Source organism: Eubalaena glacialis, chromosome 7, assembly GCF_028564815.1.
Source record: "Eubalaena glacialis isolate mEubGla1 chromosome 7, mEubGla1.1.hap2.+ XY, whole genome shotgun sequence".
NCBI classification, from domain to species: Eukaryota; Metazoa; Chordata; class Mammalia; order Artiodactyla; family Balaenidae; genus Eubalaena; species Eubalaena glacialis.
This window is the reverse complement of record NC_083722.1, coordinates 38,940,074-38,966,734: the sequence shown is the minus strand read 5'-3', so window position 1 is coordinate 38,966,734 and position 26,661 is coordinate 38,940,074. Positions and strand designations below refer to the sequence as shown.

At 38.9% G+C, this 26,661-nt stretch overlaps 1 protein-coding gene across 1 annotated transcript in view; it reads right to left on the bottom strand.

The window, feature by feature from the left end:
* Positions 1–26,661, bottom strand: part of SLC26A8 (solute carrier family 26 member 8) — a 63,972-nt gene that overhangs the window by 24,780 nt on the left and 12,531 nt on the right. The window contains 5 exon segments of the mRNA XM_061195122.1: positions 1,463–1,545; positions 10,387–10,536; positions 11,228–11,392; positions 20,264–20,445; positions 22,285–22,401. Coding sequence (XP_061051105.1) covers positions 1,463–1,545; positions 10,387–10,536; positions 11,228–11,392; positions 20,264–20,445; positions 22,285–22,401 — 697 coding nt within the window.

The window sequence follows — 26,661 nt, the reverse complement described above, 5'->3', positions numbered from 1 at the left end:
TAGTAGCTCTGACACTGACCAGCTGTGTGAACTTGGATAAGTAATTTAAACTTGGTAACCCTTAGTTTCCTGAGCCATAAAAAGAAGATAATATCTTCTTTATAGTATTACTGTGAGGAACAAATGACATAAAATAATTATGTAAAGCATCAATCCCATTGTTGCCCTTGTCTTTTTTTTTCCTGAGGGCAGAGACCAAGTCTTATTTACCATTGTATTCCCTGGTACCTAGGTTGTCTGCTCACAGTTTAAAAAAATTGAACAGAATTTCAAATGTATTTAATCATCATTAGATTTCACTGAGAACTGGTAGGATATGAGATTAATTCAATCTGGTTGCACCAAAGTAGCCTCTGTTTTGTATGCTGGGGGCTAGCCAATATCATTGACTCCTTGCTGTATTCCCTATTGAAGAACATGAGGAAATAAACAATGCTCTTCAAAAGCCTTCTCCTGAGCCAAGAAACTGTGGTATGCTGTCTTTCTTAGCTAAAGTGATTCATCTGGTCAAGGTTAAAGAAACTATAATTCCCTAACAGAAGCAAGAGTGATGCCCCATAGTCACTGGTAGGAATCATAATGTAAATTAATTGCAAGTCCTTAAGAACTCCATATGCCAGACTACTTGAAGAAGGCTTTCTACTCAGAGTGATGAAGTAATGTTGCTCAAGGACACCGATTCAGTCTAAGTAGGTGAAGACAGAAGGAATGCTCACCTCCTGAGCACTGAACCCCAGAGAGAGATTAGGAAAACAGAGGTATCTCTTGTCCCATCCTTGAGAGTTAATCAGACAGGTATGGAGGTTGAGAAGGTTCATAATGTGCTGTCAGAAAGATGCATGAGTCTCTCTGGTATTCAGTGCATCCAGCAGTTCACTTGGGTAAGGGGATTGGCTCAACCATGGGAAGAGAGTCAAAGGCTGACCAGAGAAGAATGGGGTTGTCCTAGCCCTTGTCCTTTAGAACCTCTGTGTTCTAAAATGAACTTGAGCCCATGACCCAGATTTGGCTGTGGCCAGAGACTGTTACAGAGAATATTGTTTAAAAAAAAATTAATAAACAGAAACTAATTAAGTAGAGTTGGGAGACCAAAAGGGGGAGTTCTCACACCCTGTGACCATTGCAGAGCCCAACAGGAAGAAGAAAGACTCCTCTTCTTTCCTGGCAAAGGACTCAGCCAATGAAAAGCCATAGACTTTTTGTTTACCATAGCCCCCCCCACTCCAATTTTATTTTTTCCTTTATAAAAACTTCTTCCCTTGCTGTGGGAGGACTTGCATGTGACTCGCCATGGTTGCAGACCCCAAATTGCAATTCTTTGCTGATCCCGAATAAACCCATCCTTGCTGGAGAACTAACTGGCACTCTGTTTTGGTCAATGATACCAATCAGGCTATGTAGTCAGAGGCTAAGAGGAGTTAACAGGAAGGGAAAAGTAGTCTTGAAAAGTGGAATTACCAACCTATAAGGAATCATATCAATGAGCATCTTGCTGTTTTCTGTGTCCACGTTTATCTTGTTTGCAAATGCAGCGAAGCCAAGAATCTGTAGGGGTTTAAAAAGAAAAGGCATGTGATCATCTAAATATTATGTACTGCTTCCAAGAGTAGAGGTGCCCATAGCCTCTGGCAGCACAGGGAATGCAATACGTGGCAGTCCCTATACATGAAGGTTGGAGAAAGAGGCAGTGCCAGTTCAGTGGAGCAACAAAGGCAGAAGTCCTCCCCGACTCTTTTGGTTCCCTGAACTCTTTTTAGTACTGTAACCAGAATGAAAAACAACTTCAGGCTTGGTCTCTGACATAGTAATAGGAAAAAATGGTTGCCCTAGACTTCTCTTTCCTCACCAACTTTAAATATCTGGATCAAGTATAAACATGTTTTCAGATAATAGCTGTACCAAGACCTCAGCTTTAAAAGTTTTAAAATCTAGGTACACTGTCCCAGTACAAGTAAGCCCTCTGGGGGATTGTTGAGGTATATTGATAATCATTAATAACCGTTAATAAGATGGAGCAGCATTTGATAGCACACACGAAAAATTGCTTTAGCAAAGCAATTACTTGCTTTTTTTTTTTCTCCTTTCATTTCCTTCTGAAATGCCAAGTCTCCCTTCCATTTCTAATGTCTGTTAGAGGGAAAACAGACAAGCTAGCAGCTGTTACACCTTATAAAGACCTCACACCAAAGCAAATTAAAGCAGAGACAAGAGAACTCAATGCCCATTTTAAAATAATAATATATAGTTGCTTTACCCCATTATCCCTACTAACACATAAATCTTTTCCCAGCATCTACTCTAAGAGTTCAGCCAGACACTGAGCAGGATAGCAGTTGGTTTACCTGTGATGCTGTGTTCAGATGACGACCCCTAGGAAGCCTACAGATCAGAATGGAAGGAAGATCTGGATCAACAGAAAAGTTGTGATCTTTATATAGTTAAGGGACAAGAAGTGTGGCAAGTGGCCAAGAAACTCTTTCATTTCCAGTATAAAGGTTATACTTGCTCATTAAGGAAAATAGAGAAAATATGAAAAATTTAAAAGCAGAAATAAATCACCCAAAGATAACTACTATTGATGCTTTTTTTTGGTGTTTGCTATACAGCTTAAATATACACATATACAAATACACACATACACATACATTAATTATGAACATACAGTATGTACAATTTCTTATATCTATGAAACTTGTGAATTATTTGTCAGTTTATTTTACCTGGATCCCAAATATTGCCTTGAAATTTTCCCTTAATATTTGAGACTACCATCTAAAGGACAGATTGGTGGGTATGTGCAGTTTCCTCCAGCACATCTTTTTTTTTTTTTTGGCTGCGTTGGGTCTTCGTTACTGCACGCGGGCTTTCTCTAGTTGCGGCGAGCGGGGGCTACTCCTCATTGCGGGGCGCAGCCTTCTCATTGCAGTGGCTTCTCTCGTTGCGGAGCATGGGCTCTAGGCGCACGGGCTTCAGTAGTTGCAGCACGTGGGCTCAGTAGTTGCAGCACGTGAGCCCTAGAACGTGCGGGCTTCATTAGTTGTGGCGCACGGGCTTCAGTAGTTGGGGCTCGCAGGCTCTAGAGCACAGGCTCAGAAGTTGTAGCGCGTGGGCTTAGCTGCCCCATGGCATGTGCGATCTTCCCAGACCAGGGATCGAACCCATATCCCCTGCATTGGCAGGCGGATTCTTAACCACTGCGCCACCAGGGAAGTCCCTCCTCTAGCATATCTTTTTCTTTTTTAATATTTACATATTTTAATTTTATTTATTTTACTTTTGGCTGCATTGGGTCTTCGTTGCTGCACGCGGGCTTTCTCTAGTTGCGGCAAGCGGGGGCTACTCTTTGTTGCGGTGCGCGGGCTTCTCATTGTGGTGGCTTCTCTTGTTGTGGAGCACGGGCTCCAGGCACGCAGGCTTCAGTAGTTGTGGCATGCGGGCTCAGTAGTTGTGACTCTCAGGCTCTAGAGCGCAGGCTCAGTAGTTGTGGTGCACGGGCTTAGTTGCTCCACGGCATGTGGGACCTTCCCCGACCAGGGCTCGAACCCGTGTCTCCTGCATTGGCAGGCGGATTCTTAACCACTGTGCCACCGGGGAAGCCCATCTCCAGCACATCTTAACAGTAGTTTCTTATGGGATGTTGTGAAAAGCTTTTCACCCGCTATACCATAGCAGCTCTCATCCTCCCTCTTCTACTTTCCTCATTTCCAAGGGAAACATGGAGGTCTTTTTCCAATTCTAAACTACATCTCTAATTCCTGCTATATAGTAGAAAATGTTCCCAATCACTTGACTTGACATGTGTATAAGTAGTGTATTGCAGGCTTCAATAACCTTTGAGGATAAATCAGGTCACAAAAATGTTTAATGCCTAATTTGCAATAATTCTAAGTCTCCACCTCCATTTGTTGCTGGACCTCAGTTTATTCCTCCACTTCACTTCATGGTGCATCCTAATTATTTATAGTATTCCCCAAAGGAATGTCTTATCTGTGGCTCACAAACCAATCTGTCAGCCATAGTCAACCCACAGCATCCTCTATACTCTTACTTCTCTCCTTTCCTAATAACCCAGGTTAATGTTATTGCCTTTGAGGTTGCTTAAAGGAACATCACGATGATCCCTGCTGCTGATGTCTCTTAAAAGAGGGTTGATTTGTGACAACATGGATGGACCTCGAGGGCATTACGCTAAGTGAAATAAGCTAGACAGAGAAAGACAAATACTGCATGGTATTACTTATACATGGAATCTAAAACAAAAACAAAAACAAAAAACAAAACAGTCACGCTCGTAGAAACAAGAGAGTAGAAAAGTGGTTGCCAGGGACTGAGGGATGGGGGAATTGAGAAAGGTAGGTAAAACAGTGCAAACTTTCAGCTACAAGATGAATAAGGTCTGAGGATCTAACGTAAAACATGGTGACTATAGTTGATAACATTTTATTACATACTTTAAAAATTGCTAAGAGAGTAGAACTTAAATGTTCTCACCAAAAAAAAAAAAAAAAAAAAGAAAGATAAATGTATGGGGTATGGATGTGTTAATTAACTAGATGGGGGAAATCCTTTCACAATGTATATCTATATCAAATCATCATGATGCACACTTTAAATATCTTATAATTTTATACCTGAATAAAGCTGGAAACAAAGAGAGACACAGAAACAGAGAGAGAAACAGAGAGAGTGCGCTGATGTCTGTGTCACAGATGCCATCTGCTGGTGACTCCAAAGCCTCAGCTTCCTAAGAAGCCAGAGCTGTACTTGGTTCCAAGAGGAGAGGCTGCCTCTGACTCCACTCCCCAAACTCCATATGCACATTGCCCCCTGGGTTCTAGGGCCCCACTATTTGTATACAGTGTTTTGGAAGGTCTTTTGTAAAAGCAGCCATTCAGCTTTTGGCCTTTATGAATTGATAGCTTTTTAACTACTCCAAGGAAGAAAGGATATGCACCTCCACAAGAAGTAGACAACAGTTATGAGACAGAGCTTGGTCTCAGTTTCCAAAGCAATTCCTATACTCTTTCAATCATGAAGAGTATGGACCTGGATTAGTTAGCATAGAATATGTTATACTGTGGCAATATACAAACCATGAGATCTTAGTGCCCTAACACTTGAAAGTTGTTTTTTTACCCACACAAAGTCCACTGTGGGTCAGTGTCTCTTCAGGACAGCTTCTTTGCGAATACTGCCTTGGGGATCCAGGCTAATTCTACCTGGAGACTCTATCACCTCAACATATAGCCCCTATGATTACTACAGCAGGGGAAGAAGGAACATTGGGAACTCATGCCTATTTGCCTATGCTTTGACCCCAAAGTTGCATGGTCCTGCCTAACTACAAGGGCAGCTGGGAAATATAGGGGAGCACATGGTGAACTTTAATTATCTCTATCACAGAACACTTCTTAAAGGGAAAATAATGCTCATGGACACCCAAAGATTTATTGATCCTTGTAAGACAAATGCTGACTCCAAAAACCTGAGCTTTATTTATGAAAATGTCTTTAGTATTGTAAAAATGTTAACTGCAAAAGATAAATTTTATCAGATTTCTTTTTCTTTTTCTTTTTTGGCCGCATGGCGCGGCTTGTGGGATCTTAGTTCCCTGGACCAGGGATTGAACCCACGCCCTCCTCAGTGAAAGCATGGAGTCCTAACCAGTGGACCACCAGGGAATTCCCACAGATTTCTTAAAACAAACAAGAAATGTTATCTTTAGACAACATTTTTTTAATATTCTCGAAAAGAGAGAAAACAATCATATTTATTTAGTTTAACATTTCCCCTGATCTAAAGAAAAAGATGTTAAAAAACACCTAGGACATATACATAAACACACACCTTCCCCAGCAGCCCCTCCTCCCCAAACCCAGGCTCTGCCACTTAGTGACATGGATTAGTTTTCATTTAACATCTCATCTCCCTCAATTCCTTTACTGTAGCATAAGGAGAATGAAAGGAGGCTGAATAACAGTGTGGTTGCTGCTATATTAAAATAGAAATGAAACCTCTACATAAAAGAATACAGAAATTCATCAACACTGAGCATAGGCCTGTCATGTATTTGTTTGAAAGAAGAAAGGTGTAAATAACTGAAAGTACAGAAATATCAATTGTAGTTGACTTTGGATAGTGCAGCTATAGGAATTTCTTTTCCTCCTTCTTTTTTTTTCTTTCTGTTTTTCAAAATTGCTAGAATTCCCTGGCGGTCCAGTGGTTAGGACTCCATGTTTCCATTTCTGGGGGCCTGGGTTTGATTCCTAGTCAGGGAACTAAGATCCCACAAGCCACGTGGCATGGCCAAAAAAAAAAAATTGCTAGAATGAGCCTGTATTACTGTCATAATGGAAAAAAAAAACCCTATTTTTCAAATAGTATGAAAAAGAGGCAATAGATAAAAGTTCTTTGAAAAATAATCATGTTTAAAAAATATAAGCTAACTAAATGTATGTATTCAGCTTTGTCACAATTCAACATACATTTTAAAAATATTATTTTTACAATTCTCCTATGAACATTTCCCTTCTGAGGTTACTTCCTTTTAATTTAATTTAAAAAATATGTATTTTAAATGATCTGAACCATGAGTTTGGAGTATCAAAACACTTACCAGAAACATCCCACTTACACCAAAAGATAGATCATCCAGACAGAAAATTAATAAGGAAACACAAGCCTTAAATGACACATTAGACCAGACAGACTTAATTGATATTTATAGGACATTCCATCCAAAAGCAGCAGAATACACTTTCTTCTCAAGTGTACACGGAACATTCTCCAGGATAGATCACATCTTGGGTCACAAATCAAGCCTTGGTAAATTTAAGAAAATTGAAATCATATCAAGCATCTTTTCCAACCACAACGCTATGAGATTAGAAATCAATTATGGAAAAAAAACTGTAAAGAACACAAACACAAACAATATGCTACTAAATAACCAATGGATCATGGAAGAAATCAAAGAGGAAATAAAAAAATACCTAGAAAAAAATGACAATGAAAACATGATGACCCAAAACATATGGGATGCAGCAAAAGAAATTCTAAGAGGGAAGTTTATAGTAATACAATCCTACCTCAAGAAACAAGAAAAATCTCAAATAAACAACCTAACCTTACACCTAAAACAACTAGAAAAAGAAGAATAAACAAAACCCGAAGTTAGTAGAAGGAAAGAAAGCATAAAGATCAGAGCAGAAATAAGTGAAATAGAAATGAAGAAAACAATAGCAAAGATCAATGAAACTAAAAGCTGGTTCTTTGAGAAGATAAACAAAATTGATAAGCCTTTAGCCAGACTCATCAAGAACAAAAAGGGAGAGGACTCAAATCAATAAAAATTAGAAATGAAAAACGAAAAGTAACAACTGACACTGCAGAAATACAAAGGATCATAAGAGACTACTACAAGCAACTCTATGCCAATAAAATGGACAACCTGGAAGAAATGGATAAATTCTTAGAAAGGTACAAGCTTCCAAGACTGAACCAGGAAGAAATAGAAAATATGAACAGACCAATGACAAGTAATGAAATTGAAACTGTGATTAAAAATCTTCCAACAAATAAAAGTCCAGGACCAGATGGCTTCACAGGTGAATTCTATCAAGCATTTAGAGAAAAGCTAACACCTATCCTTCTCAAACTCTTCCAAAAAATTGCAGAGGGAGGAACACTCCCAAGCTCATTCTATGAGGCCATCATCACCCTGATACCAAAACCAGACAAAGATATCACAAAAATAGAAAATTACAGGCCAATATCACTGATGAACATAGATGCAAAAATCTTTAACAAAATACAAGCAAACAGAATCCAACAACACATTAAAAGGATCATACACCATGATCAAGTGGGATTTATCCCAGGGACGTAAGGATTCTTCAATATACACAAATCAATCAATGTGATACACCACATTAACAAACTGAAGAATAAAAACCATATGATCATCTCAGTAGATGCAGAAAAAGCTTTTGACAAAATTCAACACCCATTTATGATAAAAACTCTCCAGAAAGTGGGCATAGAGGGAACCTACCTCAACATAATAAAGGCCATGTATGACAAATGCACAGCTAACATCACTCTCAACGGTGAAAAACTGAAAGCATTTCCTCCAAGATCAGGAACAAGACAAGGATGTCCACTCTCACCACTATTATTCAACATAGTTTTGGAAGTCCTGGCCATGGCAATCAGAGAAGAAAAAGAAATAAAAGGAATCCAAATTGGAAAAGAAAAAGTAAAACTGTCACTGTTTGCAGATGACTTGATACTATACACAGAAAATCCTCAGGAGGCCACCAGAAAACTACTAGAGCTTATCAGTGAATCTGATAAAGTTGCAGGATACAAAATCAATACACAGAAATCTCTTGCATTCCTATATACTAACAATGAAAGATCAGAAAGAGAAATTAAGGAAACAATCCCATTTACCACAACAACAAAAAGAATAATACCTAGGAATAAACCTACCTAAGGAGACAAAAGACCTGTACTCAGAAAACTATAGGATACTGATTAAAGAAATCAAAGACAACACAATGGGATGGAGAAACATACCATGTTCTTGGATTGGAAGGATCAATATTGTGAAAATGACTATACTACCCAAAGCAATCTACAGGTTCAATGCAATCCCTATCAAATTACCAATGGCAATTTCCCAGAATTAGAACAAACATTTTTACAATTTGTATGGAAACACTAAAGACCCCAAATAGCCAAAGCAATCTTGAGGGAAAAAAACAGAGCTGGAGGAATCAGACTCCCTGACTTCAGACTATACTACAAAGCTACAGTAATCAAGACAATATGGTACTGGCACAAAAACAGAAATATAGATCAGTGGAACAGGATAGAAAGCCCAGAGATAAACCCACGCACCTTCAGTCACCTAATCTAAGACAAAGCAGGCAAGAATATACAATGGAGAAAAGACAGTCTCTTCAATAAGTGGTGCTGGGAAAACTGGACAGCTACATGTAAAAGAATGACATTAGAATACTCCCTAACACCATACACAAAAATAAACTCAAAATGGATTAAAGACCTAAATGTAAGGCTGGACACTATAAAACTGTTAGAGAAAAATATAGGCAGAACACTCTTTGACATATTTGTCAAATGTCAGATTATGTCAAAACACAATTTGACACAAATTGCTGCAAGATTTTTTGACCCACTTCCTAGAGTAATGAAAATAAAAAATAAAATAAACAAATGGGACCTAATGAAACTTAAAAGCTTTTGCACAGCAAAGGAAACAATAAACAAAACAAAAAGACAACCAAGAGGATGGGAGAAAATATTTGCAAACAAAGCAACCATCAAGGGATTAATCTCCAAAATATACAAACAGCTCATGCAGCTCAATATCGAAAAAAACAAACAACTCAATGAAAAAATGGGCAGAAGACCTAAATAGACATTTCTCCAAAGAAGACATACAGATGGCCAACAAACACATGAAAACATGCTCAACATCACTAATCATTAGAGAGATGCAAATCAAAACTACAGTGAGGTATCACCTCACACTGGTCAGAATGGCCATCATCAAAAAATCTACAAACAATAAATGCTGGAGAGGGTGTGGAGAAAAGGGAACCCTCCTACACTGTTGGTGGGAATGTAAACTGGTACAATGACTATGGAGAACAGTATGGAGGTTCCTCAAAAAACTAAAACTAGAATTACCATATGACCCAGCAATCCCACTCCTGGGCATATACCCAGAGAAAACCATAATTCAAAAAGATACATGTACCCCAATGTTCATTGCAGCACTATTTACAGTAGCCAGAACATGGAAGCAACCTAAATGTCCATCCACAGAGGAATGCATAAAGAAGATGTGGTGCCTATATACAATGGAATATTACTCAGCCATAAAAAGGAATGAAATAGTGCCATTTGCAGAGACGTGGATAGACCTAGAGACTGTCATACAGAGTGAAGTAAGTCAGAAAGAGAAAAACAAATATGGTATATTAACACATATATGTGGAATCTAGAAAAATGGTACAGATGAACCAGTTTTCAAAGCAGAAATAGACACAGATGTAGAGAACAAACTTATGGATACCAACGGGGGAAGGGGGGGTGGGATGAACTGGGAGATTGGGATTGACTTACATACACTACTATGTATAAAATAGACAACTAATGAAAACCTACTGTATAGCACAGGGAACTCTACTCAGTGCTCTGTGGTGACCTAAATGGGAAGGAAATCTAAAAAAGAGGGGATATATGTATACGTATAACTGATTCACTTTGCTATACAGCAGAAACTAACACAACATTGTAAAGCAACTATACTCCAATAAAAAGCAAAACAAAACAAAACAAAATGAGAACACCTACCAGAAAAATTTCCATGGGAAACTCGATGGGGTACTGATTGTAGGAAATTCTGATACATTTGTTGATTCTCAGAGCAACAACAGCAGTTAGAAATAATAAGATGCTGGTGGAATTAGCTTTGGGGAGACCTATACAGTAGTTAATTATGTTCTGAAAGAAAACAAAATTACAGAGGCTTAGAAAGGGATGTAATAATTGCCTAAATCTAGAAAATGACACTCTTTCTAAATTAGTTCAAAAAGAAGTCCCTAGGCAGTGTTGCTGGGCACAGAGGTCTTTATGAGCATTACTAGAACAGTGAGAGCAAGTAGGTGGATACATATTTTTTTAATTGAAAACAATATATTAAAAGACTATAATGTCCAGTAAGAAGATAATACACTTTCTATGTTTCAGTGTAGTGGAAAGGACCCAGGAGTTCTGTTTATTAGCCTATTCTTTATCAATTTTCCCAGACCATGTATGTTTAGCTTGGCTTCTAGGCCATTCTTGCATTCAGGGACTACTTTGCATTTTATATTCTGTATATATTATGTTTTAGGATATATGTCTTTCAGGAGGCATGTAACGGGAAGAAGTATGATAGATACAGTATCTCAAAGACCAAATTTTAATATAAATCATGTTGGTTTAAAAGGCTGGGGTGAAATGGTTAATGCAACTGGGAACATGGTCCAACTGGCACCTGCAATTAATCAAGACTGTAAATCTAGAAGAGGTGAAATTATTTCTAGGACCCTCTTGACCCAGCTGCCTATGCAGCTCTCCACTCGGGTCTACTTCTTTTTGGAGGCAAGGGGAGGGGCATTTGTAAGTCTAGGTGAGGGTAGAAATTACTCACATAGAAGAAGGAGATGGGACCAGAATGGAAACGAATCATAATCCCGAAGATGCAGGTCAACTGGGACAGCATAATGTGTAGTGCCGTGGCAGCCAGGTAAGCACTGATTGCAGCCTCCGGAATGTAAGTGATAATGAAGCCAAAACCTAACATGCCCATTGATAGCTGTAGGGGGTTCAGATGGAAAAGAAAACCAGAGTGAGGAGGAATGTCATCAAACCAGCAATGTCACCAATTAGGCAAACTCCAGAGGGGTTCCAACAAAAAAGTTAAGTTAGGCCCCTTTGATAACTCTTGTTCCTCTTTCCCTAATCAACTGAAATTGATGAGCTAAGGTAGGTCCTTGGGGTTGATTCAGAGGTTTCCTACAGACATAAGACCACACTCCTTTCTTCATGAGTTCATAAGCTTAAGTTCTTACTCTAGAATCTACTGACCTTGTTGATGTGGGGTTAACAGTGACAAAGTGATCAGAACAAGACTTTGCCTTTTCAAAGCCCTTTTCACTAGAAGCTTTGATAGCCCTCTTCATGAGAGGTCAATATCCCTGTGAGGAATGCAGCTTTTCACAAAGGAAAATATTAAAACAAACTGGGTTCCAGCTTAAACTTTTTGGCCTTTGACGCTTATCTTTATGAAGAATGCTTAAACTGAATTTATGTCTTCAGGATTGTACGTAAATACATGTATGATATAGCATTTTACATGTACACATGCATATATATGTAAATATATTTTTTAAATGTTATGTAATAAACAAGCAAAGCATCTAAAAGGATAGACGCCAAACTATTAACGGAAGTTACCTTTGGGGAATGGGATTAAAAGTTTGGGGCAGTATTTGTAATTTATACACTTTTTTATTATTTGAGATTTTTTGCAATATACATGTTCATCTTTTATAATAAAAAAAATTGTAAAATTAGGGATAGAGGGTGAGCCCCAACCGTCTTAAGAGGGTAGGTTAAGAAAAATGACACAGCCCAATGAAGAAGATGGGGAAAGAAAAACAAAAGTCGTGAAGTCTTCTATTGTCACTGCTTCATCTTCCACTGCACTAGGAACTCTCAGAAAACAAACTTGGAAGAATAAATCTATTAGCTTTAAAAGCTTTTTGTTTCAAAGCTTTCAGTTAGCTGGGCAGTTTGTCTCCCTTAATCTCCTGTCATTACTGCCCAATATGCTCCTTTACTCTAGTCAGGCCAATCTGCTTCCTGTCATTTGTGTGACTGGCTGATTTTTACTTCTGTGCTTATGCCCAAACCCCTCTGCCATCTCTGCCAATCCATGTTTATCATCTCTTTCAAAAGCTCAATAAAACTTCTCTTCTTCAGGAGGTGTGGTGCAAACAGCATGATTCCTGGGGATGGAGAACTTGGTTTCAATGCTGGCTCTACCGCTCACTGCCTGAGTGAGTTTGGACAAGTTTATTAAACTCTCCGAACCTCAGTTTCCTCACCCATAGAATGAATAATACCCAACATGCAGTGTTTTGTATGGATTACACTACATAATTCATGTAAAACACTTAGCTCAAATCTGAAAATAGTGACAGATGCAAATATGTACCATTCTTTCTTCATGCCATCCCTTCCTTCCACCTTGTAAATGGCAAATATCTATAATTAACCATAGAACTCTTCCTTACCCAGCTGTGATGTGGCATCAGAATCTGGTGTTAATGTAATTTTCTAGGCATCAATTGTCAGTCAGAATTGGTCTGTGACATGAAACCTATCTGCCACCCTTATTGAAAACAAGTACAGACAGTTCCCAAATTACAATGGTTCTAACATTTTTTTCGACTTTACGATGGTGCAAAAGCATATGCATTCAGTAGAAACCGTACTTTGAATTTTGATTTTTTTTTTCTGGGCTAGCCATATGCAGTATGATACTCTGTCGTGATGCTGGGCAGTGGCAGTGAGCGACAGCTCCCAGTCAGCCAAACAATCATGACGGTAAACAACTGATACACTTATAACTATTCTGTACTCAGACAGCCATTCTGTTTTTCACCTTTAGTACAGTATTCAACAAATTACATGAGATATTCAATACTTTATTATAAAATAGATAATGTGTTAGATGATTTTGCCCAAGTGTAGTCTAATGTAAGTGCTCTGAGCACGTTTAAGGTAGGCCAGGCTAAGCTATGATGTTTGGTAGGCTAGGTGTATTAAATGTATTTTCGACTTACAGTATTTTCAACTTACCATGGGTTTATCAGTATGTAACCCCATCATAAGCTGAGGAAGTTCTGTACTAAATGTTTGGTGAATGAAGGAAAGGCTCAATAAATGGTTGTTTCCTTCCCAGACAACTCCATCCGAACTAAAAGTTATTCCTTCACTTCATATTCTTTTTTTTTTTTTTTTTTGGCCACACTGCGCATCATGTGGGATATTAATTCCCCAACCAGAGATCGAACACATGCCCTCTGCAGTGGAAGTGTGGACTCTTAACAACTGGACTGTCAGGGAAGTCCCCACTTCATATTCTTTTGACAACAAACACTTCACTTTTATTAACACTAGTTTGCACTTTAAGATTATCTAGTGCACAGATTCTAGAGGTAGACAAACTGAACCTGAATCCCAGTTTGGAATCGTACTGGTTATGTGACCTTGGGCAATTCACTTAACCTCTTTATACCTTTATTTCTTTAAAATAAGTACCAGAATAATACCTACCCTCATACAGGTGGGTGTTGTAAGGATCAGATGAGATAAAACATGTAAAGTGCTTTGAATATTGACAGCATATAGCAATAAATGTTAGATATTAGTATCTAGTTCAGACTTTTTTTTCAATTTAAACTTTTTATTTTAAATAATTGTAGATTGACATGCAATTGTAAAAAAGCAACACACAGAGATCCAGTGTACCCAGTTACCCCAATGATAACATCTTGCACAACTATAGTATTGATACAATGCCACAATTAGGATACTGACATCAATACAACCAAGTTACAAAATAATGCCATCAGCACAAAGATCCCTCTTGCTGTCCTTTAATAGCCTCTCACCTCTCATCTCCACCTCCAATCTCCATCCTCTGACCTCTAGCCATCTTTAATCCCTGGCGACAATTAATCTATTCTCCATTTCTATAATTTTGTCACTTCAAGAATTTTACATAAATGGAATCATCAGTATGTAAACTTTCCAATTTCATTCATTTTTGCTCTTTATTATTTCCTTCCTTCTGCTTATTTTGGGTTTAATTTGCTCTTATTTTTCTAGGTTTTGAAGAGGGAGCTTGTATTATTAATTTGAGACATTTTCTTTATTCTACTGTATGCATTTTAGTGCTATAAATTTCCTTTTCAGCACTGCTTTAGCTGTGTTCCAAAAATTTTGGTATGTTTTATTTTCATTTACTTCAAGGTATTTTTTTTTAAAGATTTAATTTTATTTATTTTTGGCTGCATTGGGTCTTCGTTGTTGTGCGCGGGCTTTCTCTAGTTGTGGCGAGTGGGGCCTGTTCTTCATTGCGGTGCACGGGCTTCTCATTGCGGTGGTTTTTCTTGTTACAGAGCATGTGCTCTAGGTGCGTGGGCTTCAGTAGTTGCAGCACGTGGGCTCAGTAGTTGTGGCTCGCCAGCCCTAGAGCACAGGCTCAGTAGTTGTGGCACACGGGCTTAGTTGCTCCGCGGCATGTGGGATCTTCCCGGACCAGGGATTGAACCCATGTCCCCTGCATTGGCAGGCAGATTCTTATCCACTGCACCACCAGGGAAGTCCCTACTTCAATGTATTTTTTCAAAACTTCCCTTGAGATTTCCTACCTGACTTATGGATTATTTAGAAGTATGCTGTTTAGTAGTATCCAGATATTTGGAGACTTTCTTGTTAACTTTTTGTTATTGAGTTCTAGTTTTATTCCACTGTGGTCAGAGAACACACTGTTTGATTTCAATTCTTTTAAATTTATTGAGGTTTGTTTTATAGCTCAGGATACAGTCTATCTTGCTGTATGTTCCATGGGTTGTTGAAAAGAATGTGTATTCTGCTGTTATTGGTGGGAGTATCCTGTAAATGTCTCAGATCCTATTGTTGTTGTTGATATTTTAATTTTATTATATGCTTGCTGATTTTCTGTCTAGTTGTCCAATCAATTGTTGAGCAAGGGGTGTTGAAGTCTCCAGCTGTAATTGTGGATTTTTCTCTTTCTCCTCTCCAGTTATATCAGTTTTTGCTTCACATATTTTGTAGCTCTGTTGTTTGGTGCATACATATGTAGGATTGCTATGTCTTCTTGGTAGACTGATACTTTTATCATTATATAATGTCCCTCTCTACCTCTGGTAATTTTCTTGGCTCTGAAGTCTACTTTATCTGATATTAATATAGTCAATCCTGCTTTCCTTTGATTAATATTTGCATGATCTACCTATCCATTTTTTTACTTCCAACCTGTCTATATTATTATATTTGATGTTTCTTGTAGACAGCATATTTCTAAATATGTCAGTCTCTAACTTTAATGTAAATGTCAATACGTTAGGGCTTAAGTCTGCCATTTTTCTGTTTGTTTTCTCTGTTTTTCAACTCTTATTTTTCCTGATTTCATTGGTTACTTGAACATTTTTTAGAATTTCATTTTGATTTATCCATAGTGTTTTTGAGTGTATCTCTTTGTGTAGATTTTAAGTGGTTGTCCTAGGTATTACATTATATATGCATAACTTATCACAGTCTACCAGTGTAAACATTTTACCAGTTTGAGCAAATTATAGAAACTTTACCTCCCTTTATGTTTTTTATAAAAGAATTGTTTTAAATATTTCTTCCATATGCATTTTGAACCACATCAGACAGTGTTATAATTTTGTTTCAACCATTGAACATAATTTAGAAAACCCAAGAAGCAAGGAAAACTACCATATTTATCCATATTTTTCCTTTTCCATTGTTCTTTCTTCCTTCTTGATGTTCCAAGATGCCTTCTTGTATCATTTCCTTTCTGTTTAGAGAACTTCCATTAGCCATTCTTTTAGGGTAGGTCTTGCTGGTGACAAATTCTCTTAGTTTTGCTTCATCTGGGAACGTCTTGATATTTCCTTCATTCTTTTTTTTAAAAATTAATTTATTTATTTTTGGCTGTGTTGGGTCTTCATTGCTGTATGTGGGCTTTCTCTAGTTGCGGCGAGTGGGGGCTACTCTTTGTTGCGGTGTGTGGGCTTCTCATTGGTGTGGTGGCTTCTCTTTGTTGTGGAGCATGGGCTCTAGGCATGCAGGCTTCTGTAGTTGTGGCATGTGGGCTCAGTAGTTGTGGCTCGCGGGCTCTAGAGCACAGGCTCAGTAGTTGTGATGCATGGGCTTAGTTGCTCTGCAGCACGTGGGAGCTTCCCGGACCAGGGCTCAAACCTGTGTTCCCTGTATTGGCAGGCGGATTCTTAACCACTGCACCACCAGGGAAATCCCTCTCCTTCATTCTTGAAGGATATTTTCACTGAGGCTGTGATTTTGGATTGACAGTTCTTTCAGCAAACAAAAAATATTGTGCAATTTCCTTCTGGTCTCCATGGTTTCTAACAAGAAATCTGCTGTCATTTAAATTATTTTCCCCCTGTAGGTGAAGTGTTTCTCTCACTGCTTTCAAGATTTTTTTTCATTGTTTTTAGTTTTCAGAAGTTGACTATGGGGACTTCCCTGGTGGCTCAGTGGTTAAGAATCTGCCTGCCAATGCAGGGGACATGGGTTCAAGCCCTGATCAGGGAAGATCCCACATGCCACGGAGGAACTGAGCCCATGCACCGCAACTACTGAGCCTGCACTCTAGAGCTCGCAAGCCACAACTATTGAGCCCACGCAGCACAACTGCTGAGCCCACACATCGCAACTACTGAAGCCCACATGCCTAGAGCTCGTGCTCCACAACAAGAGAAGCCACTGCAATGAGAAGCCCGTGCACCGCAATGAAGAGTGGCCCCCACTCACCACAACTAGAGAAAGCCTGAGTGCAGCAACAAAGACCCAATGCAGCCAAAAATTAAAAAAAAAAAAAGAACAGGTTGACTATGATTTGTCTTGATGTGGATTTCTATGGATTTATCTTCTTTGGGTTTTTCCAAGCTTCTTAAATCGTAGGATTATATTTTTTGCCAAATTTGGGGAGTTTTCAGCTATTATTTCTTCAAATAATTCAGCCCCATCTTTTTTCTCCTCCCTTTCTGGGATGCTTATGACACAAATTTTAGAGCTTTTGTTATAGTCCCATTTGTCCCTGAGGCTCTGCTAATTTTTTTTCCATCTATTTTCTCTCTGTTGTTCGGACTGGGTAATTTCTATTGTTCTGTCTTCAAGTTCATTGATTTTTTCCTCTGTCTCCTCCATTTTGCTGTTGAGCCCATCCTTTGAATTTTTAATTTTGGTTACTGTATTTTTCAGCTCCAATATTTTCATTTGGTTCTTCTTTACATCTTCTATTTACTTTTTAAGACTTTCTATTTTTTCACTTGTTTCAAGCATGTTCATAATTGGTTGCTGAAGTGTTTTTAGGATGGCTGCTTTATCATTTATGCCAGATAATTCTGATATCTCTGTCATCTCAGTGCTGGCATCTTTTTCTTGTCTTTCTTCATTTAAGTTGGAATGTTCTCGGTTCTTGATATGACAAGTTATTTTCAGTTTAATTGTTGACATTTTGTGTACTATGCTATAAGACTCTGGATCTTATTTAAACCTTCTGTTTTAGCCAGCTTATTTTGATAAAGTGCTGGCAGGGGAAGGGGAAGGTGCCACCTTGTTACTGCCTGGTAAGACAGAAGTCCAGGTTCTCCTCTCAAAATTCACTGACACTTGAGGCAATAGGGACTCTTCATTTTTGCTGGGAAGGGATGGAAGTTCTGGCTCGCCACTAGGCCTCCCATCCTGGCTGGGAGAGACAGAAATGCCTTTATTTCTCCCTACATCGCCTCCATTGACACTGCTGAAGAGGGGGTTGTCATCATTAATGCTGTGTTGTGGTGAAAGACCTGACCCTTCACTAGGCTTTCTCTGATACACCCCAGCAAGGAGTAGGAAGGGTGTCTCATTACTGCCCAGTGGAGATGAAAGTCTTGACTCCCTATTTGGCCTTCTCTGACAATACCCCGGGTGGCTACCTCATTACAGCTGGGTGAGGGTGGAAGTCTGAGCTCCCTGCTTGGCCTTTGCTGGCATGAGTGGGGATGACACCACAGGTTTGTTTTTTGTGGGGTTTTTTTGGTGTTTGTCTGGAGTAGAGCAGTTATTGGGTAAAAGTTTTCAGTCTTGCTAGTCTTTCCTGGTCCTGTGGCTATAAAGAGCAGACTTTTGTTGGGGCTTTTTTTTGGTCTGCCAGTGTTGGCATTTTGGGTTTCTGGCTTCTTCAGCACCAAGTTTGAGATATATGAGGCAAAAAAGAAAACCCAAGGAACTCACCACTGTGTTGTTCCTTGGGTCTGAGCCAGTTTGTCTTCTTCTCTTCACCTTTCAGAGTCTTTTTACGTTTGTTTTGTATATAATTTTCCAAGGTTTTTAGTTGTTCTTAGCAGGAGGAATAGGCAAAAGTACATATATTCCATCTTCCTGTAAATGGAATATCTCCTCCTTTATTACATGAAAAAAAAATGACACTCAAAAAAGGGGAAAGAACTTGCCAAGGCCACTTAGATAATTAATAGGTTGCTGACTTACTGCCTGTTACTTTGTCTTCTCCTACAAGATTGAATATTTTAAACACAGGTATTATATCTTTTTATTTTTATTTTTTAAATAAATTTATTTATTTTATTTATTTATTTTTGGCTGCACTGGGTCTTCGTTGCTGCTCACGGGCTTTCTCTAGTCGCAGCAAGCGGGAGCTACTCTTCGTTGTGGTGCGCGGGCTTCTCATTGCGGTGGCTTCTCTTGTTGCAGAGCATGGGCTCTAGGCACACGGGCTTTCGTAGTTGTGGCACATGGACTCAGTAGTTGTGGCTCGCAGGCTCTAGAGCACAGGCTCAGCAGCTGTAGCGCATGGGCCCAGCTGCTCCGCGGCATGTGGGATCTTCCCGGACCAGGGCACGAACCCACGTCCCCTGCATTGGCAGGCGGGCTCTCAATCACTGCGCCATCAGGGAAGCTCGGTATTATATCTTTTTAAAAAAAATTTTTGGTGTCTATTAAAGTACCAACTTCATTTCTTTATACTTGGTAATTATAATTTATTAATGCTTACTATTTGACAGGCTCTGGGCTGAATGCTTTGCATGCATTTTCTCACTTAATCCTCACAAGAACTCTGCAATACAAATATTATTATTCCCATTTTAAACATGAAGAAACTGAGGCCCACGAAGGTAAGATAACTTAAGTAAGTCACATAGCTGGTAAGTGTCAGGGCTGGAGTCAGCCTACCATAATAGCCTGCCTTTGTAGGCTTCCAATAAGTCCTTGCCTAATAAAAGATGGTCCCAGGGGAAATCAGTGAAAATTAGCTATAGAGCAGGTTAGCTGAGAAGAAAGAGAAATAAAACTGAAATATGTGACTTTAGTTCAGTGGGTGACACTTCAGATGGTAGACTCTCAGAAGAAATTAAAGACACTGCCCAAAATAAGGTTTGATATTTTAATAAGTCATTGATATTGTCCATTAGCTGAGTCCTGTCATTGCAGAAAAAGGATTTCAGGTCTGACTCTAATGCTCACTAACCAAAAATATAGTATGTGAGCCCATGAATGCTATTCTTGTTGAAACAATAGAAAGAAATTTTTTAAAACGTGAAATCATGAGTAGAACTCTAGGCCACAGTCCCTGGGACCCTTCTTTAGTCTTAGAGTATTAAGGACTGATGAGAATATTGAGTATCTCATCCTAAACCAATGTGGTAGATTTCAGAGGAGGGAGAAGTTTTGTTACTGAGGAGACAGCCTATCCAGAAGACCCATAAGTTTTTGAAAAATTAAATCACTTAAGTTCCAGATATATCACAATGGGTAACAGGAGCAATTAAAGGAAGGGGTCCACGTGCAGACCCTTTATTTATTTATTGCTTCTTCAGGGATTCAGAGACTCAGGTCCTACCTGAATAATCCCAGTCAGCAAAGTTGTGGATGCCACCACACTCAAGGATTTGTTATAGTTCTCAAAGAAGGAGAGGTTAGAAAAGTCATCCTTGATGAAAGTTCCCAGTATTAGGTGGCCACTGTTGAATGGGTACGTCCTCAGGACATTGATCGTCAGAGCACTCACAAGGAAGAATGTACCTATGAAAGAAAACGTTTAGGCAGAAAGTGAGGTTTTAAGTCCAGGTAAACTGACAGATATTGACAAAAGCAAGGCATGGTCTGATGTTTTGCCCTTGATCTGACAAACTTTTCTTATTTGAAAGTGCCCACCAAGAAATAAGAAAGAGCAGGGAAAAGAACTCTGGCTCCACGTACTGTAACCAACTCACAAGTTTTAGATCTTGGTGGTCTAGGTATTAACCTCTTTGCGTTATGGGCATATGGAGTAGGATTAAAGAGAAATTGACTAGAAATGTGTATCAGGCTCAGCCACTGTGCCTGTTCTTAGAAACGGTATAAAATGAGATGGTGGTGAAAGGATCAGAAAACAAAGCTAATCAATAATAATAAGAAGAAAAATAATACCTAACACTTATGAAGGATTTAATAGGTGCAAAATGACATGGAGCTAAACCTATTTCAAATATAATTTCATTTACTTCTACTATCAACATAAGGGAGGCAAAGGCAAATCTTACCTTTAAAGTACCTAAGAAACAAAACTCTAGTAGCCCTTGTTATCAGTATTGGGAAATGATTGTAATGTGCCCTGGGAACTTGGAAAAATGGGAATAAAATAGTTCTCTTAGTGTTCAAATGTAAAATCAACACAATAGATTTTAGTAAAGATATGGAATATTGTCCTTAAAAAAGGCAAAGGAGCACTCAACAGAATGGGATGGCAACTGGACTGAATATACAAACACACCTGGAGAAAAACTGTGACGGAATGGTCAATGTTGGTTGCTTGGTCAGTTATACAATGTGGAAGCTCAGAAAAAGGCACTTTACTGAGTGAATGTTGGCGATACCCTTCTGAGACTCTCAGGGCATTTTGTGATTTGATTTCTGTATAGGTTCACCTAGGGGAAGTAATTGTGCTAATTATATGACCTTCAGCTAGTCTGGTCTCTGTAACAGTCATTTCCAATTATAAATTAGCAGATGGACTTTTGACTTAGGGAAGAAAAGTGCTTATCCTGTGGGTTTGAGTGCTTTGATTACTATGACAGCATTTTCTCAATGTAAATTAATAATCTGACATGATTATTGTTATTATTATTTTTTTATATAAAATTTATTTATTTATTTATTTATTTTTGGCCACATTGGGTCTTCGTTGCTGCATGCAGGCTTTCTCTAGTTGCGGTGAGCAAGGGCTACTCTTTGCTGCGGTGCACAGGCTTCTCATTGCGGTGGCTTCTCTTGTTGCAGAGCACGGGCTCTAGGCACGTGGGCTTCAGTACTTGTGGCACACGGGCTCAGTAGTTGTGGCTCGTGGGCTCTAGAGTGCAGGCTCGGTAGTTGTGGCACACGGGCTTAGTTGCTCTGCGGCATGTGGGATCTTCCCGGACCAGGGCTCGAACCCTTGTCTCCTGCAGCAGGCAGATTCCTAACCATTGAGCCACCAGGGAAGCCCTGACATGATTATTATAAATCAGGTCCACAGATTTTGGTTATTATGGGTACAGCTGAAAAGTGGATCCACTCTAGGAGTTCTGGCAAAATCATTTCTGGATCTTCCAGGTTGAGGATAGTCAGATTCCAACATGTGGTAATTTCACCAAGAAAAGTACCTCTTGTCCTATAATTCCTTTAATAGCTTGCTGGCCTGTTTGTCTGGTGGTGACATTAATAATATCACAAAAGAAGTGTTCAATTTCTAAAATCTGAACGCTAACCCTATGGATAGAATATCCATCTTCTGCCTTCTTTCTTTTTACCTTAAACATAGCTTTAGCTTGGGTTCCTTAGCAATAAGTAAATGATTGAGATGGAGACTTCATCCACCTCCTGTGGTTCCGGCACTGAACTCACCAATGGACATTTGATGACATGATCCCAAAATTCCATAAATTACTGAAGCACAGAAAGCTGCATAAGAGACATTGAGAGGAGGAATCAGTTGCCTTGCCAGCAAACCAAACGTCAGGCCTGAAAAGCAAGATAATTTAAGTAAGCAAAGGTAGCCTGGCTTTTAAAAGTCACCTGAAATAAAAACTGTAAAGAACATTTAAAATAAAAATGACCCATGTATACAGCTGACTATGGTAACAGAATCCCTTGGCATACAGCCCTTAATTAGTACTTTTTATTATCTCCTTTGATTTCTAACTTCTCTTCCTATTTTATCACAAGCTTTTACACATCAATTCTAAATCATAGGCTTAAACACCTTTCACTGTGAGGCCTTCATGCAAATCATGGAAAGCAAACATCACAGCAATAAGACCTTTAATTCCAACAGCTCAGAAGCAGCCCCATTCTTACGCCCAGTCTAGTACAAGAAGGCCCTAGGAATCCTCCAGGGCTGGAGAAAAAGCTGGAGAACAGGCAAGGATTGTCACACTTAACTGATGTGACTCCAAGTTGGTATGTGTTGTCTCTCTTCCATATGCCAACCACTCCAGTCTCTTCCTTCAGCTCCTTCTTCAATACTTACTTTCTTTTCTAAGAAGCACCATGAGAATTTGGAAATTTTGAGGCAAATGGATTAACATGCATGGTGTCATCCTTTGATGTCTCAAGTCCACAGCTCCTGCCCTGAGGGACTCTCTTCAATTTACATCATACCAGTGTGCTCATCAGAAATCAGTTATGAGTCCAGTGAGCCAATTTATTGCCTTAAACGAGCAAAGCTTTTTTTAATGGAAAAGTTTAAACTTATTGAAAAATAGAGTATAATGAACCCCCAAGTACCCATCACCCACTTCAACGATGGTCAACTCATGGCCAATTTTGTTTCATCAATGCCCCCATTCCTCTCCCATCCCATATTATTTTGAGGCAAAACCAAAACACTAAATCATTTTATCTGTACATATTTTCAGTATATATCTTTTAAAAAAACACCGTCTTTTGAGTACAATACCATTATCACACCTAAGAAATTATTAATGGTTCTTTAACATCATCAAATATCCAGTCAATATTCAAATTTCCCTGATTTCTCTTATATGGTTGTACTGGTAGACCACCTCTAAGATGATCTACAATGGCTAATTGGTATTCATGCCCTTTTTTGAGCTCCACCCTTAAAGCGTGAAATAACTTACTTCTAATAAATAGGCTACAACAAAAATGGTAAGATGTCACTTTTGAGATTAGGTTGCAAGAAGACTGTGGCTTCTGTCTTGGTTGCTCTCTGGCTCTCTCTTTCATTCAGGTCATCAGCTGCCAGAGTTGACTTCAAGGGTGTGTGACCTATGCAATCACATAGTGCCCTGGGCTTAGAAAGCCTCCACACTTGGCTTAATGCTCTACTCTGACCATCTTGAAATTCTGGATAATTTCTGAACTAGGGACTCTGCATTTTCACCTTGCACTGGGCCCCACACATGGTCCTACCAGCAGCCGTGTTGTGAGGACACTCAAGCAGCCCATGTAGAGGCCCACATGGTGAGAAACCCAGGCCTGGAAGCTGATCCTCCAGCCTCAGTAGAGCCTTGAGATAACTGACAGCTTGACTGCCACCTCATGAGAGACCTTGAACCAGAGGTATGGTGGGTTTGGGGGTGATCTTTTAAAAAAGTTATTTGCTATCATATGTTGTGTTTTGTTTTGTTGATGTTGTTGATGTTGTGCTTTCTTTTACAATCTTTGTGTTTATATCAAATGAGGTCCTCACATTAGTAGATATGTCTCTTGAGTCTTCTGTAATTTATAGGTTCCCCTTCCACATATTTTCCCTAAGCAAGCCTCAGTTGACTGCAAGTAACAGAAAACCTGCTCAAATCAGCTTGAGCAAAAGAGGAGAAGAATTTTTTTTGACCGCACTGCCCAGCTTGCGGGATCTTAGTTCCTCAACCCAGGCTTGACCGCGGGCCCTGGCAGTGAAAGAAAGCACTGAGTCCTAACCACTGGACCACAAAGGAATTCCCCAAATAGGAAATTTATTAAAAGAGAACAAAGGTCAGTTGGGCCTCATCAGAGACTGGAAACAGAACTAAAAAGCCATCAGGATCCAGGCAGCTATTTCCCCATTTTCTTTGTCTCCAGGCTTACATAGTCTCCTGTCTTTGTTTCCAGTTTGGGGGCCATTATGAACAATACTGCTATGAATATTCTTGTACATGATTCCAGGTGCACAGATGTATAAATTCCTCAAGATGATATACCCTGAAGCATAACTGCTGGGGCATTTACCAGAATATGCCAAACTGTTTTCCAAATGGTTGTACAATTTACATTCCCACCAACACCGTATGACAATTCCCATGATCTACATCTGTATTAGCACATGATACTGTCAGAATTTTTATTTTAGTGTGTATGAGTTAGTTAATTTCCACTTCTACTTCATTGATTACCAATAATGTTGATCAATTTTACTTAGCAGTTCCTTACAGATATGTAGGAATATATATATTATAGATTTAAGTCCTTTGTTGGGTATTCTATGGTTTGCTTTTCAACCTTCATCATGTCTTTGAATAAACAGAAGTTCTTAACTTTTATTTAATTCAACTTAGCAGTCATTTCCTTTTAGGCTAGTGCTTTTTGTGTCTTGTTTAAGAAACATTTTCTACCTCACAACCAAGAAGATATTCTCCTATATTATTCCAAAAAAATCTTTATAGTTTTATCTTTCCTATTTGGGTCTTTAATCTACAAGGAATAGATTTTTGTGTATGCTGTGAGGTAGAGGTCTACAAATTGATTTTTTTCATATAAGTATTCAATTGTTTCACATAAGTTTTTAAAAGTCTGTTTCTATAGTGACACACCTTATACAAACCATGCAACATATAAATGTGTGACCCTTTTCTGTTCCACTGGCCTAATTGTCTAAGTCTGTAATACCACACTGTTTGTTTTTTTATAAATTTATTTATTTATTTTTGCCTGTGTTGGGTCTTTGTTGCAGCATGTGGGCTTTCTCTAGTTGTGGCGAGCAGGGGCTACTCTGTTGCACTGCGCGGGCTTCTCACTGCGGTGGCTTCTATTGTTGCAGAGCACAGGCTCTAGGCGCGCGTGCTTCAGTAGTCGTGGCACGAGGGGTCAGTAGTTGTGACTCACGGGCTCTAGAGCGCAGTCTCAGTAGTTGTGGCATACGGGCTTAGTTGCTCCATGGCATGTGGGATTTTCCCGGATCAGGGCTCGAACCCGTGTCCCCTACACTGGCAGGAGGATTCTCAACCACTGCTCCACCAGGGAATTCCACCACACTGTTTAATTACTTTTTTTAGTAATTAGTCTAGTAATAGTTTTGTAATAAATTTAGTAATCCCCATTTTTATTGTGAAATATATAAATAGAAAGTGCATTAAAATAGATGTTGAGCTTAATAAATATTTATAAAACAAACACCCATGTTATCCCCACCCAGATCTTTAATCACAACTCCATCCCTCCCCACAGAGGTTTTCATTATTTTGACTTTTGTGATAATAATTTCTTTGCTTTTCTTTATAGTTTTACCACTGGTATACATATCCCTAAACAGTATAGTTCAGTTTGTCCACTTTTGAACTTTATATTAATGGAATTACACTGTATACAATTTTTATTTCTGCTTATTTTCCCTATTATTATGTATATAAGCATCTTCCATGTTGCTGTGAGTTGCTTGAGAGTGCTCATTTTCCTTCTGTGTATTCCAATATATGTATATATGAATGCTTATTTATTCTTTCTACTTTTGATGGACATTATCTTAAACATTATAACTTTATATTCAGTCTTGATAGCTGGAGGAGCAAATCCTCCCATGTTGCTCTTCAAAAGAATTTGGCTATTCTTGGAAAATGCTATCTTTCAATTAATTTAGGTCCTTATCAATATTTCTCAATAAAGTTGTATATTTTCTCTATAGAGGTCTTGCACATCATTTCTTAGTTTCATTACAACTTACTTCATATTTACTATGCTTTGGTAAATGGTATTTAAAATTTTTTTTTCACTTTCTGTTTCCTGCAGGTATAAAGGAATGTAATTGATCTTTATTTACTCATCTTATATCCAGCAACTTTGATAAAATCTTGTTAATTCTATTAATTTATCTGTAGATTCTTTTGAATTTTCTACATTAAAAAAATACATGGGGCTTCCCTAGTGGCGCAGTGGTTGAGAGTCTGCCTGCCAATGCAGGGGACACGGGTTTGAGCCCTGGTCTGGGAAGATCCCACATGCCGCGGAGCAACTAGGCCCGTGAGCCACAAACACTGAGCCTGCGCGTCTGGAGCCTGTGCTCCG